Source organism: Erpetoichthys calabaricus, chromosome 10 (genome assembly GCF_900747795.2).
Source record: "Erpetoichthys calabaricus chromosome 10, fErpCal1.3, whole genome shotgun sequence".
In the NCBI taxonomy this organism is placed as follows: domain Eukaryota; kingdom Metazoa; phylum Chordata; class Cladistia; order Polypteriformes; family Polypteridae; genus Erpetoichthys; species Erpetoichthys calabaricus.
The window spans coordinates 95,724,720-95,738,824 of NC_041403.2; the positions used below are offsets into that span (position 1 = coordinate 95,724,720).

General features: G+C 38.4%; 1 protein-coding gene across 3 annotated transcripts in view; it reads right to left on the minus strand.

The window, feature by feature from the left end:
* Positions 1-727: 727 nt before the first annotated feature.
* LOC114659262 (tripartite motif-containing protein 54-like) overlaps positions 728-14,105 on the minus strand; it is a 40,877-nt gene continuing 27,499 nt past the window's right edge. For 2 of the 3 annotated variants that reach the window (XM_051932920.1, XM_051932919.1), the window contains exon 10: positions 728-1,409. In XM_051932920.1, coding sequence (XP_051788880.1) covers positions 1,278-1,409 — 132 coding nt within the window. In that variant the 3' untranslated portion in view covers positions 728-1,277. Of the gene's footprint in view, positions 1,410-10,199; positions 10,332-14,105 lie in introns of all 3 variants that reach the window. The other variant, XM_028811651.2, reaches the window with a different exon arrangement.

A 14,105-nucleotide genomic window follows, 5' to 3' on the forward strand; every position in this document is an offset into this window, starting at 1 on the left:
CTGAGCAATGGGGCGTAAGTGGCTGGTGGTCTTTTTCGTTTTCCCACCATTCATGAGCTTGTGATGGGGCATGTTGCTGTTTTGTTCAAGTTTGGACAAAGCCACCACAGAGTTTGCCTGGGCAAGTGGAGTTCCCTTGGATGTAATTCATTACTTTGTTATAGCTGACCTGATGATACAACGCTAATTGGTTCTAATGTGAAAGGATTTACAGTATTATTGCTAGTTCCTGAAGTACTGACATGTTATTAAAAATGAATGATTCTTCCACCTCATGTTCAGTATACAGTTTGCTTATTTTTAATATATTTGTCTTTTATTTACAGGGTCAAAGGCATTTCTAGTTATGTGAGCCGTGCTATAAAATAAAACAAACAACTCATCTGATTGTCAGCTCACATGAAGATGTGTACATGCCCGTCTATCTTTGAAGCTCAGCTATCTAACATACCTTTGCTTTTCCTACTTTTTATTAATATGTGTAACAGAGGTGTCTATTTCCCATTTCACAGACTTGCCTGCTTTTCATTTTTTTTGGTGTGCGCTCACACTATGAGTTTGCTTTAAATGTCATCACCACTTGCCAGAAATGAGTGAGTCTGCCAAAAGAGCGCAGTGTCGACCGGTCTATGATCGTGAGCACACTGTAAATTGTGAACCGCCGCACTACCACGTGTTTTTTCTCTAGTCGGATGGTCTTTTTATTTTACGTAGTGCCTTTTCCAGCCATTACAAAGCTCTTTGCACAGCAAAGCACATGAAGATCACAAGACGAAAGATTTGCCAATGGAAACAGTGCGGTATTCTTCATGTACAGCTCATGGCAGAACCCTTTAATGCTCAGTTCAACTATTTTTAAAATCATACAACATTTCATTCTTTTTTATATTTTTTGAAGCATAAGCTTTTAAGCAAATTTGAGCTCACATACATTTCAGTCTTGCCATTTAATATCTTCATGTAAATCTTTACCGAAAGAAACTGAAGATCTGTGACCCCTGTGTTCACAAAAATCCCAAAGCAAGTTGTCACTTGTATCTTTGACCTGATCCAAACAGCCATTAAGTACAAGATGTATAAAATCGGACTGTTAACTCTGAAAAGTACATAAAGCTTAGCTCTCTATTCGTCTCCAGCTCAGCCTTGGAGCCCGGTTTCTCCCTCAGTGGTCATTCCATCCTGTTCAGCCCAGTTACTTTACCACCAGCACTTCCCATAAGTCCGTGCAATTTCAACAAAAGTGTCCAGAATCACAACTTCCAAAACTGGATCCTTATTCACTTTCGTCGCTTCGAAAAAGAGTTCAGCCATGAAAAGGAGAAGACGTGGCGATTCAAATCAGTGTTGGCTACTCCAGACACTGCCGACTGGTGAGGGACGGAGGCTGTGGATGAGGTTTGATGTTCACACTACAAGAAAGATGAATCATCCAAATATAAATAATACAATTACACAACTGACACTATCACTATACAAATAACAACTACAACTGATTCAGCTAATGCAAACATGCACACATCATATTCAGAGATAAATCATATTCATTATAATAAAATTGGTTACATAGCACATTTCACACACTGATTGCAGCTGTATATTAAAAAAGTGACACAATAAGCAATTATCTATATACTGTATATATACTTATAGATTATTATACTGTAAATAAAGATAAAACAGATTTTGCACTTATGTGTTATTTCCATCCATACATCCATTATCCAACCCGCAATATCCTAACTACTGTACCGGGTCACGGGGGTCTGCTGGAGCCAATCCGAGCCAACACAGGGCGCAAGGCAGGAAACAGGGCAGGGCGTGTTATTTCCAATAATCAGTATTATAAATAAATCAACAACTAGCACCAGAGGAAGCAGTGCATTGTGTGTCAATGAGTGACACTTTGTATCAAAGCCTACCTCCATCCTTTTTGTACCAGTCGATCAGTGAGTTGCTTTACATTTAACTGATCTCATTGATTTAGTTGGACCTTTTCTATCTTCTCTTACTGTACATTCAGAAAAGCATGCCCAGGTGATTTTTATGCTTATGAGGCTTTAACATTATTAGTATTTTTTAGTATATCTTTGAACTGTGTTTTGTTGTTTTCCTATTAATTTAGTAGTTTGCTCCCTTAATTTAATGCTAATAATGACAATTAACAATGAGCAGATTAGGCAAAAAACACTGAGTGCTGAGAGGCTGGTACTACTTCAGCATCAGACCCGCTAAAAGCAGAATGATGATGATGATAATAATGTTTAACACCAAGTTAAAAAACAATTATCCATATGTAAAGTGTATATATATATATATATATATATATATATATATATATATATATATATATATATATATATACTGTGTATATATATATTTATATATATAATATATGCTTGGATCGTTCTAAGAAAAGATTATCAAACACTGGGAGTCCAATTAAAAGCAACAAAAACCTGCAGCCATATGGGGTCCCCAAGACTTAGTATGAGAACCACCGCTCAAAATGCTCCTGTAACAGAGAATGAATTAAATAGATGCGCAATATTGCACTGAGCCACCAGGTGGTGCTAAGGATACACAACGTCAAGTGTCTATGACTCCAGTTTATTGTACACTGCGCCCATCCGCAGTGAGGGGGCCACTTGCTTCATTCACCTGCCCTTCCCCTTTAATTGACAGCTCAATCAGATTCAGTATTAGATGGGCAAACAGTGACATTTAAAGACATTTAAAGCAGGCAAATAAAATAAGCAAAACTAATTTAAGAGTCTTTATTTTTGTGTATTTGAGGAGGGGGGCGTAGTATTTATTTATTTATGGGAGCTACTGTAAAAATTTTAATTTCCCCTTGGGACAAATGAAGTTCTATCTATCTATCTATCTATTTAAACCTGGCAAGGTAGTACACTTGGGTTTTCTGACAGGAGTTGTAGCAGGAACAAAAGAACTTAACAGTAATGAGAATGGACCATCACCTAAAAACATCAAGCCAACAACGGTCCTGTGCTCCAAAACCGAATGTTCAAGAAATTGCCTGTCTTCCAAATTGTAAAAATTAAGTTACAGTCACTCAGCTAAAAGGAGTAGCAAATAAAGTGGCCACTCACGCTATATGGATGGATGTCAGTGTAACACAATCAAAGACACATGAAGAACACTCAATCCAGTGGATATATCTATATCAGTAAACTTCCTCCTTTTAACATTGTATTTTCAGTACATAAAACATGTTTCAGTAATTGCCGGTAATTCTCATTCAGGTCCATTTTACTCTCCCATGTTGTCCCAAGAACTGACTGGTGAAGTGCTGCTGTGCAGGTCATGTCCTGTGAGAATGACGCGACATAGGGCATTAGGGCTCTGCTAGTAAGTATTCACAGTGCCTGCTTTTTGCAGACAGATTAAATTCAGAGATGAACGTACTTCTAGGACATTAAAGGCAGTCTGAGCAAAACATACAATGTATATATATACATACAGTGGTGTGAAAAACTATTTGCCCCCTTCCTGATTTCTTATTCTTTTGCATGTTTGTCACACAAAATGTTTCTGATCATCAAACACATTTAACCATTAGTCAAATATAACACAAGTAAACACAAAATGCAGTTTGTAAATGGTGGTTTTTATTATTTAGGGAGAAAAAAAAAATCCAAACCTACATGGCCCTGTGTGAAAAAGTAATTGCCCCCTGAACCTAATAACTGGTTGGGCCACCCTTAGCAGCAATAACTGCAATCAAGCGTTTGCGATAACTTGCAATGAGTCTTTTACAGCGCTCTGGAGGAATTTTGGCCCACTCATCTTTGCAAAATTGTTGTAATTCAGCTTTATTTGAGGGTTTTCTAGCATGAACCGCCTTTTTAAGGTCATGCCATTGCATCTCAATTGGATTCAGGTCAGGACTTTGACTAGGCCACTCCAAAGTCTTCATTTTGTTTTTCTTCAGCCATTCAGAGGTGGATTTGCTGGTGTGTTTTGGGTCATTGTCCTGTTGCAGCACCCAAGATCGCTTCAGCTTGAGTTGACGAACAGATGGCTGGACATTCTCCTTCAGGATTTTTTGGTAGACAGTAGAATTCATGGTTCCATCTATCACAGCAAGCCTTCCAGGTCCTGAAGCAGCAAAACAACCCCAGACCATCACACTACCACCACCATATTTTACTGTTGGTATGATGTTCTTTTTCTGAAATGCTGTGTTCCTTTTACGCCAGATGTAACGGGACATTTGCCTTCCAAAAAGTTCAACTTTTGTCTCATCAGTCCACAAGGTATTTTCCCAAAAGTCTTGGCAATCATTGAGATGTTTCTTAGCAAAATTGAGACAAGCCCTAATGTTCTTTTTGCTTAACAGTAGTTTGTGTCTTGGAAATCTGCCATGCAGGCCGTTTTTGCCCAGTCTCTTTCTTATGGTGGAGTCGTGAACACTGACCTTAATTGAGGCAAGTGAGGCCTGCAGTTCTTTAGACGTTGTCCTGGGGTCTTTTGTGACCTCTCGGATGAGTCGTCTCTGCGCTCTTGGGGTAATTTTGGTCGGCCGGCCACTATAAAAACCATCATTTAAAAACTGCATTTTGTGTTTACTTGTGTTATATTTGACTAATGGTTAAATGTGTTTGATGATCAGAAACATTTTGTGTGACAAACATGCAAAAGAATAAGAAATCAGGAAGGGGGCAAATAGTTTTTCACACCACTGTATATATATAAAACATAAATAAATAAATGTTAGATGTGTAAATATTGAACCCCACTACACAGTGGAGAAAGGCCCAGTAATTGGATTGTAACAAGTGTTTTGTCAAAAATTGCAAGACCAGTACATTCTAATGTATACAGTGATATAAATGTCCTTATTCTTTCTGTGTGTCAGTGACAAGTGTGTTCTGAGAGTTTTCAGGTAAGACAGAAGTGGTGACAAGTTGCTTGTTGATTAGCACATGCAAGTAAGAATTCTACCGTACACATTCTGTACACCGTACTGTACACATGACAATGATGATCCTAGAAACTTGTAATTGTCAGTGATTAATATATTGATTTTTATTTTAAAGAAACCTGTTTACACAAAAGCTTTGTCCTTCTGGATCCCAGGGTGCAGACCCTACCCTAGTATCATCAAGTAGAACTCTCAATGGGGTATGTGTCCATCGCAGGGTCAGTTCACAGTCTTCCACATTCAGCACACTATTTAGAATGGTCAGACAACCAAGAACACATCTATGTGTGATGTGGGAGGAAGACAATGCAGACATGGTGAGAATGAACAAACATCACACAGGCAGTGCCAGGGCTGGCCTTTGAGTCCAGGATGCTGGGTCGGTGAATTAGTTTTTCACCTAAATTACATTGACACATAATTAAGTCAAATGACAGTTTGAAAAGTGCATGTGATCATGTCTGACTGGGCTTCATGTACTGTGCCTGTTACTGCTAACATTTCCATGTCATGAGGAACTGGACAGAAAAGTGATGGATGAGTGGAATAAGAAAAGACACCATTTATAAAACTGAGAATATCCAAAGATTCAGTTGTCAACTGATCGTCAGAAACAATGTCTTGTAAAATGTCAATGTCTTCCTGACTTCCTCTGGTTTTACACATTTTTGACACTCTGTGTTTTAGATAAAGGTCACCTAAGTGAACAAATGACATTTTTTAACATTTAGGTCATTTATTGAATAAACACTAATTTTATTTTATTTTTAAAAAACTATTTGCTCCCAAGTCAATTAAATGAATAGAGTCAGCTGATGGAATATAGCCAGAATTTGTTTGTTTACATTTTATAACAAATATTCGGAGATAATTCATACAAAATAAGAATGTCTGAAGCAGCCTGGATTTAAGCTAATTAGTTTGTGAACAATGATGACTAGTGACACACCCACTATTTTATACTCTCTTCTTCAAGTGTATACAGTATAATATATACAGTATATATATATATATATATATATGGATGTGCCTCGATAGTGGAAGGACCAGGGGAGTTTATTCAGGATATTATCTACCCCCAGAATACTAGAGGGCAGCCCCCCTGACTTGCTGGGGGCCAAGAGTTCGGAGCATAGAAGCTCAACCCTGATGGAGCCCGTGGCCACCGCCAGGGGGCACCTGGATGTTTGCCAGGCCCTGTTTGGCAGCAGTTCTGCCACACTCGGAAGTGCTGCCAGAAGAAGCTCATTGGACACCTGGAGTGCTTCTGGGTGTCCTATAAAAGGAGTCAGCCACCACTACTCGGAGAGCCAGAGTCGGGAAGAGATGGACAAAGCTTGCGAGCAGGAATGGAGGTGGAAAAAGAGAGAGAGATAGAGAACGAGAGACAAAGAGAAAAGGACTGTGTATTGCATTGTATTGTACTCGGAGCAAGGAAAGAGTGTTCTGTGCTGCACTTGTGTCTCTGCCTGTCTGTGTTGGGGTTGGGGCAGCAGGTGCGCCCTGGTATTCCATTATATATATATATATATATATATATATATATATATATATATATATATATATATATATATATACAGTACACATAAAAAGTGGATTCAGAAAGTATTTAAACCCCTAAACTTTATGCATTCTTTATTATGTTGTAGATTAGAGTAGACGCAATAAAGAAAAAGTGAATACATTTCACATTTCAGTAAGGCTGGCAAATTAATTAAAAACCAAAAACCAAAATCTGTCATTCATACAAGTATTCAGACCCTTTGCCTTGGCACTCCAGATTGTGATCAAGTGTGGCCTGTTTGCTTAAATTTTCCTTGAGATGTGTCTAGAACTCGATTGGTGTCCATTTGTGGGCACCGTTTAGAAAGACACACATCTGTGTATGTAAGGTCTCACAATTCACACTGTGTGTCAGGACAAAAACCGAGAACTCTCCATAGAGACCCCCCCACAATAAAACCGTGGTGTTGCATAGATCAGGACAAGGGTGTAAAACCATTTCTTAAGCTTTGAGTGTTCTCAAAAGCACAGTGGTCTCAATAATCAAAAGGACAACCATCTCAGCAGCACTTCACCAAGCAGGCATTTATGGTAGAGAGATAAGAAGGAAGCCACTGTTGAGGTAAAAGAAAATGACACCATTTAAAGGAGTCTGACAGCATGAGGAAGAAGATTCTCTGGACTGATGAAACAAAACTGCAGAACTCTAAGCAGTATTTCTGGAGAAGATTACCCACCTAATACCATCCCTACAGTGAAACAGAGACAGGGAGACCGGTCAGAATTGATGGAAGGATGAATGCAGCCCAATACAGAGAAGTCATTGAAGAAAACCTACTCCAAAATGCATGCAACCTCAGACAGGGGAGAAGGTTCACCTTTCAGCACAACCATGACCCAAAGGGTACAGAGAAGCCAATGCTGGAGTGGCTTTGAGACAAGTCTAAACTGTCCTTGAGTGACCCAGCAAAAGCCCAGACTCCAACTCCATAGAACATCTCCGAAGGGATATGAAGGTGGCAGTTTACAGACACTTCAGGTCCAATCTAATTGCATTTGAGGGGATGTGCCAGGAAGAATGGGACAAAGTGCCCAAATGCAGGTGTGTAATGCTTGTAGAGACTTACCCCAGAAGTCTCAAAGCTGATAAAGGAACTTCTACAAAGTACTGAATCAAGGGTCTCAATAGCTATATGAACGAGAGATTCCAATTTTTGATTTTTTAATAAACTAGACCCCTGCTCGCTTCGCTCACCAACCCCCATGTTTGGTTTTCCGGATACACACTTTTAAGATTTTTTTTTCCTTGAATTGTTGCTATTTCATTAGTTTCACGTTTTATTTCACAACTTCGTTAAAAACAATATTTGGAATCTTTCGAGTCCCAACATGCTGAATCTTTTAAATGAAGTCCATGAGACATGTGTTTAATGACTTTGTACCATAATTCAGGATAAGTTTCTCTGTTTGGAATTTCAGCACAGACAAAATGATCGACATCATCAGCAATTATTTATTTTTGCAAAGTAACCAATAAATCCATGTGAGGTAAACCCCGTTTTTGAAATTCTCTGACTTAAACTTCAAAGCCTTACAATATTTATATACTTCTGACATATCACCTGTGTCCATATATTCGATCTCTATTCGCCTTTTTGTTATTTCTCTGAGTAATAATTTGTCTTTCTTTGCGCTAATGCGTTGTTTACTTTCTTTTTTTGACACTGTCGTTTTTTTCTGCTTTCATATTCTGTATCTTGCTCTCATGTGTTTCGTGCCTACATTTTTTTTTGAGGCTTTTGAATTCCAGTTTTCATTATCTCTAACCTGTTCTGCATGTGTTTGGCCCCCTTGTTTTTTAACCTCTTTGTGATGTTTTACTTTGTTTTCTACTCTTTGTCTTCTATTTCTGACCTCGCTTTGTCCTGCTTTTTTTCAATGACACCTGGTCCGTGGTGATTATTTTCCCTTTTTTCGAGTAATTATTTCCGTTTGTTCGTTTCCGTTGCGATTTTTACTTTCTTTTTTTTTTATACTTTCTAATTTTCCTGCTTTCATATTCTTTAACTTTCTCCACATGTGTATCGCGCCAATGTTTTTTTTTTTGAGCCTTTCGAATTCCACTGCTTTTATAATCTCTAACCTGCTGTGCATGTGTATAGCGTCAACGTTTTTGAATGTCTTTATGAAGTTCTACTTTGTCTTATTTTCTGAATCTTCACCTAGATTATTCTTTTTCTTTTTTGCATTTTTTTTTCTCTCCAACACCTTTGGGTCTCTTTTCTCCACGCTGCTCTTTCATCTTCACTTAGTCGTCGACGTTTCATCTATAACGTATTGTCCTTATACGCTTTATATGCGCTGAGAGCCCTGGATCTGTGTGTGCTCAAAGCCTTTGCACGACTGAGTGTTTTGCTGTCAGTGGTCTTATTTGGTATTGTTTGTAAGTAGGGTGTGTCTTGCAAGAATCTCATGTTTAAGGTCCCCGCGAGACGCTCCGTAGCCAATCTCTTTCGTCTCGCGGGTCTTTTAAGTGTCTTCTGTGATCTTCACGTGAAGATCACGTCTCGTTTCCCTAGTCTTTCTCTCCCAGGTTTTTTTTATAATAGAGAGATTTGCAAACCTAAAAAGGGCTTTGCTTTGTCATTATGGGTTGTTGAGTGTAAACTGATAGGCAAAAATTGCATTTGTATCTATTCACAATTAAATGTATAAAACAAAAAAGTGTGCAGAAAGTGAATGGGTCTGAACACTTTCTAAATCCACTGTACATATAGTGTGCATATATATATAATATATACTGTGTACACACACACATTATTTTATTTATATATATATATATATATATATATATATATATATATACACACATATACACATACAATAAACAGTATCCCTAGGTGGAGCACTGGCCAGTAAAGTGACTCACAAGGGGCACACAGTGAGGTAGAGGTGGGGATTGAACTGGCAGCTTTATGCCTTAGAAGTCCACTGCCTTGGCCACTAGGCCGTGCTGCCTGTCTGTATGTGTGACTATACTGTACGTACAAAAACACAACAAGTAACTATTGTATTCTATAAATGCATGCACAAATACTTCTGTTATTGACCATTGAATGGGGTGTCATGTCATGTCATGTAAGGAACTTGTATATCATCTTGAGGACTCGGACATCTTACTGATTAAGTAATGGTAAGTTCTGATTTTTTTTTGACTGTAGCAGAATGGTTAATTAAACTTTCCTGAACAATCAGTCTTGACCTTACAGATTTGATCTTTGAGGTATCCCAAGCAAAGAGCATTCAGGCAAGAGAAAAAAGCAGAGAGTTCAAATCATACAAGATGGCAGCACACAGAGCACTTCCAAAGGACTTTGAGGCAATGTTTTCCATGACGGGTGGTATGTAAGATAAAAAATGGAATTTTTTCAATTTTGTATTTTTGAATGAATTGTCTTATGAAAGACAATTCTGTTAGAGTGAGGCAGAATTGCATGCCTTTGAAAATAAGACTTTGTAATTCATTTATTATGAAATAATGCCTCTTGTATAAAAGACATGAATGGCAGCAGATTGTGACAATACTATGCCTGTATTGTTCAGCAGAGGCACAAAGTGTGCTGAGGCTCCCAAATGACTGGGTCAGAGTTCCAGGTGAGACTGACACCCTGATCACCTTGGGCACTCAAAGCAATGTCATGCACGACAGCTCCTGAATGATGGTGGATCAGTGGAAGAAGGCGGCACCCACCTTTTACCCTGCCTGTCTGCCTCCCTCTCAAAGATCAAGCCACATAGCAGCAATGGAGCTCGGCTCACTTGGTGGCTGATAGCTCTGCTCAGTCGAGCTTCCATCCTGTAGTCCCACGTCAAGGACAGGGTTCTGGAAAGGGCAGAGGGATGGGGAGGGAAGACACATTCAGAAGGTGTTGCATTTACAACTAAATCAATGCATCATTTAAAACACAATGCCAACCACCTGCTACAGCGGCCAGTGGGCCGCCACTGAGTAAATGTCCACTGTACATATCAAACGTCTTTTGGATATTTGAGCATGTCTGTATGTCTCTATTATATAAATAGGAAGGTCAAGGTCTTGTTTTCAGAAGAAGCATATTTGGTGTTCCCTTCCAAACAGAACCTGCGGCTACTTAGCTAACTTCCATATGATTTAACTTATTGTTGAAAAGTATTTCAGTAAACTAATGCACTCCATCATTCAAAACCATTCACCCATTTTTCTGATTCTGTAAATTCCAGTTTGCTCATGAAATTCAGCCATTTGTATATAAAGCATCATGTACCCATATCAGTGGATTTTCATTTTATTAATGAAGAAACCAGAATACTGTTTCTGAATCAAGGAAGTGATGAACTTAAGAAGATGCTGTGCCAAGCAATCTGTGTCAGGCTACTATTGAAGCCACATGATAAAAGGAACTCATTCAACCTGAACCTTTTGAAATTCTACCATTTATTTTTTGTTTTCTGATTAGTCAGATGTAGCCTTGTTACAGATGTCAGTCTCTTTACTTTCCATGAGCTCAGCCATAGAATCTTTCATGTTTACAGACACTGCCGACAGGGCCTGATCATATGGAACAGCAATATTGTACAGCTTACAGCAGTGGTCTCCAACTTTGGTCCTGGAGGGCGGCAGTGGCTGCAGGTTTTCATTCTAACCCTTTCTTAATTGGTGACCAGTTTTTGCTGCTAATTAATTCCTTTTCCTTTCATTTTAATTTACTTGTTTTTTTAAGATTTGTTCCCCTGAATTATTTCATCGTTCCTCTAAATTGCTTCATTTCTTTCCATAAATGGCATCCAAACAGAAATGATGTGTGAAGTGAGTGAGCCAACGGAAGACCAGCTAAGTCAGGGCCTCAAACTCCAACCATTTTCACTTCAACCAGTTGTTTAATTAGGCTCTGATTCTTGTTGTAATTAAACCCGTTTTCTAATTCCATGGCTTGTTGCTGCTCTCATTGTACAATAGCAGACATTTCTGAAATTGTTGATTTTCTCTTTTCTAAGAGCACTGTTAAAATTGACCTGAGCAGACCAATTCCTTCCTTCATCCTTCTTTATGTTCAGATATTGTGTGATGAACACAGTTTGCTGGTCCTGTTTTGGCTCATTTTATATCTCATTGTTTTTTGGCTACTAATTATGGAAAAAGAAACAAGTCAGGGGTCTGAGCCTTCAAGAATAAGTAAATAAAAATTAATTTAAAAGAGGTTAATTAGCAGCAAAAACAGGTCACTAATTAAGAAAAGGGTTAGAATGAAAACTTGCAGCCACTGCGGCCCTCCAGAGTTGGGGACCCCTGTTTTAGAGGATTAAATTAATGTCTGACGCTAAAGCAAAAAAGTGTCACCTACTTGTGAACATTTTCAACATCTTCCTTATGCGCCATTCATTTATTTTTGAGCACCACCATTACAATGCCTAAGGTGATCATGGCTTCTTACAACAGAGAGATAAGACCTGACTGCAGGGAAATACAGTAGCTGCCATAATTGCTAGTTATGTTGTTTTGAAGGACATGTATTAGGACTGAGTAATGTTTTGCTCATTCAGGCCCCACTGAGCTTTACAAAGTCCATGCCTAGGACTCAATGGGGCTCCAGAGGCCAAGGAGAAAAGGCACCCCACAACAGTGGCATTAAAAGCTTGGAAAGGAATGATTGTATTCATCAGATAGATAGATAGATAGATAGATAGATAGATAGATAGATAGATAGATAGATAGATAGATAGATAGATAGATAGATAGATAGATAGATAGATAGTAATCAAACTTAAACTTTGACTTATCTACTGGTATATTAAAGGAAAATTTGGACCCCAAACTCATGAGCCCATAAGCACATAAGAACAGAGCATGTAACATGAGCAGTAATATAGTGGAGGGATCCTCCGCAAAGAGAAAAAAATGTTAAAATTTACCAAACCATAAACAAACTGGCTTTGCAAACAAAGGTGGAAACTTTGTTTATTTCACGGGCAAAAGTGGATAAAATAGAAAGCTACTAATGATCCTGCTGCAGCCTCTAACCATTCACTTCAAAGCATCAGTTTTCTGTTTTTTGGGCAAAAGCTCTAACAAACTTCTCCATTTCTAGCCCTTTTGTTATTCATTTTTAATAAGCCAAAATCACCAAATTCTTTTTCCTGTTATGTAGCACGGTGTGACGGAAAGGGGTCAGGACACGTGACAGCGTAGAGAATGAACTCTAACGTGGAGTTGAGGATACACCCATCACTAATGTAGTTACATACAGTACATTGCATGAAGTTTAGGAAATGCTCCTTCTAGACCTGCATATGTTGGCACACAGATAAAAGGCTTACATAATTGTCAGGAGAGACTTTCTTGAGCAGCCTGACTTTTACTAGTGGAATTTCATGTTGCAGACTATTAGATGAAGCATCAATATCAGTGAGGAGGTAGTCAAGGGTGTGAAATCTAGAAAAGAATTTGACTGGGGAAGAAGATAAGCTACAGCTGTCATCAGGTCAAGATTTTTCTTTGAAAATCTGTTTTCCATTTCTTCAATATGTCTGTCCAGAATGTTCAGAAGTCATTTCCTCAAAGACTGGCTGGAAGTGCTTAAAGAATCCGAGTCAGTCTGACCAAGAGTGGAGAGGACAATGCTGTGTGTGAGCAGTTTGGTCATGGCTCCCTTTCTCTTTGCAAAAGGTGGTACAGTATCTGTTGATATTTCAAAATAATCCCATGAACCATCACTTTGGATATCTTTCAGTGATGACCTCCCCAGCATGACACATATCTATAGACTGAGCTTACAACATAGAATTTATAGGCTTCAAGACACAACTTTTTTCAAGGAATTTTCCAACCTCAAAAAAAAAAACGCTTTTTCAACTAGAAGCCCTGCTGCCTCTGTGCAAATAGCCATTGTAGCCCCTCTGTCTTCAGAAACCTCAGACAAAATGTTCAGGATAGCCTCCTGATTCTCAACAAGGCATCATAGTGACATCATAGTGACTTATCCACCAGATTTCCAGTAACCTTTTAAACGAGGGGGTATTATAATGTTGGGCTACATAATAATGATGAAATAAAGAATGGAGTGACCCAGAGAGGTCAAAGAAGTGTTTATGCACATGACTCCCCCTGAACCACACTTTGCCCAAACCTACCCCTTTCCTAGATTCGTAGCGTTATGGCTGTTGTGGTCAGATGCCACCTAACACAAAAGAAACAGAATACTTGCAAACAATTCAAACATAAATGAAATGAAAAGGAAGAAAAGGAAAATAAGAAATTAGTTACACAAAACACTTCACTCACCAGAATCAAAGCCCACCACAACCACTTGCGCCAGAAAAAAACATCCAACATGCACTGCAACAGTGAAACAGGATGAAAGCAGATAGATAGATAGATAGATAGATAGATAGATAGATAGATAGATAGATAGAAAGATAGATAGATATGAAAGGCACTATATAATAGTTAGATAGATAAGAAAGCCATTATATGATAGATAGATAGATAGATAGATAGATAGATAGATAGATAGATAGATAGATAGATAGATAGATAGATAGATAGATAAGAAAGTCATTATATGATTGATAGATACTAATTTTCTTTGTTGTTCAGCTGTTAAAAATTTTGCTAAACCTC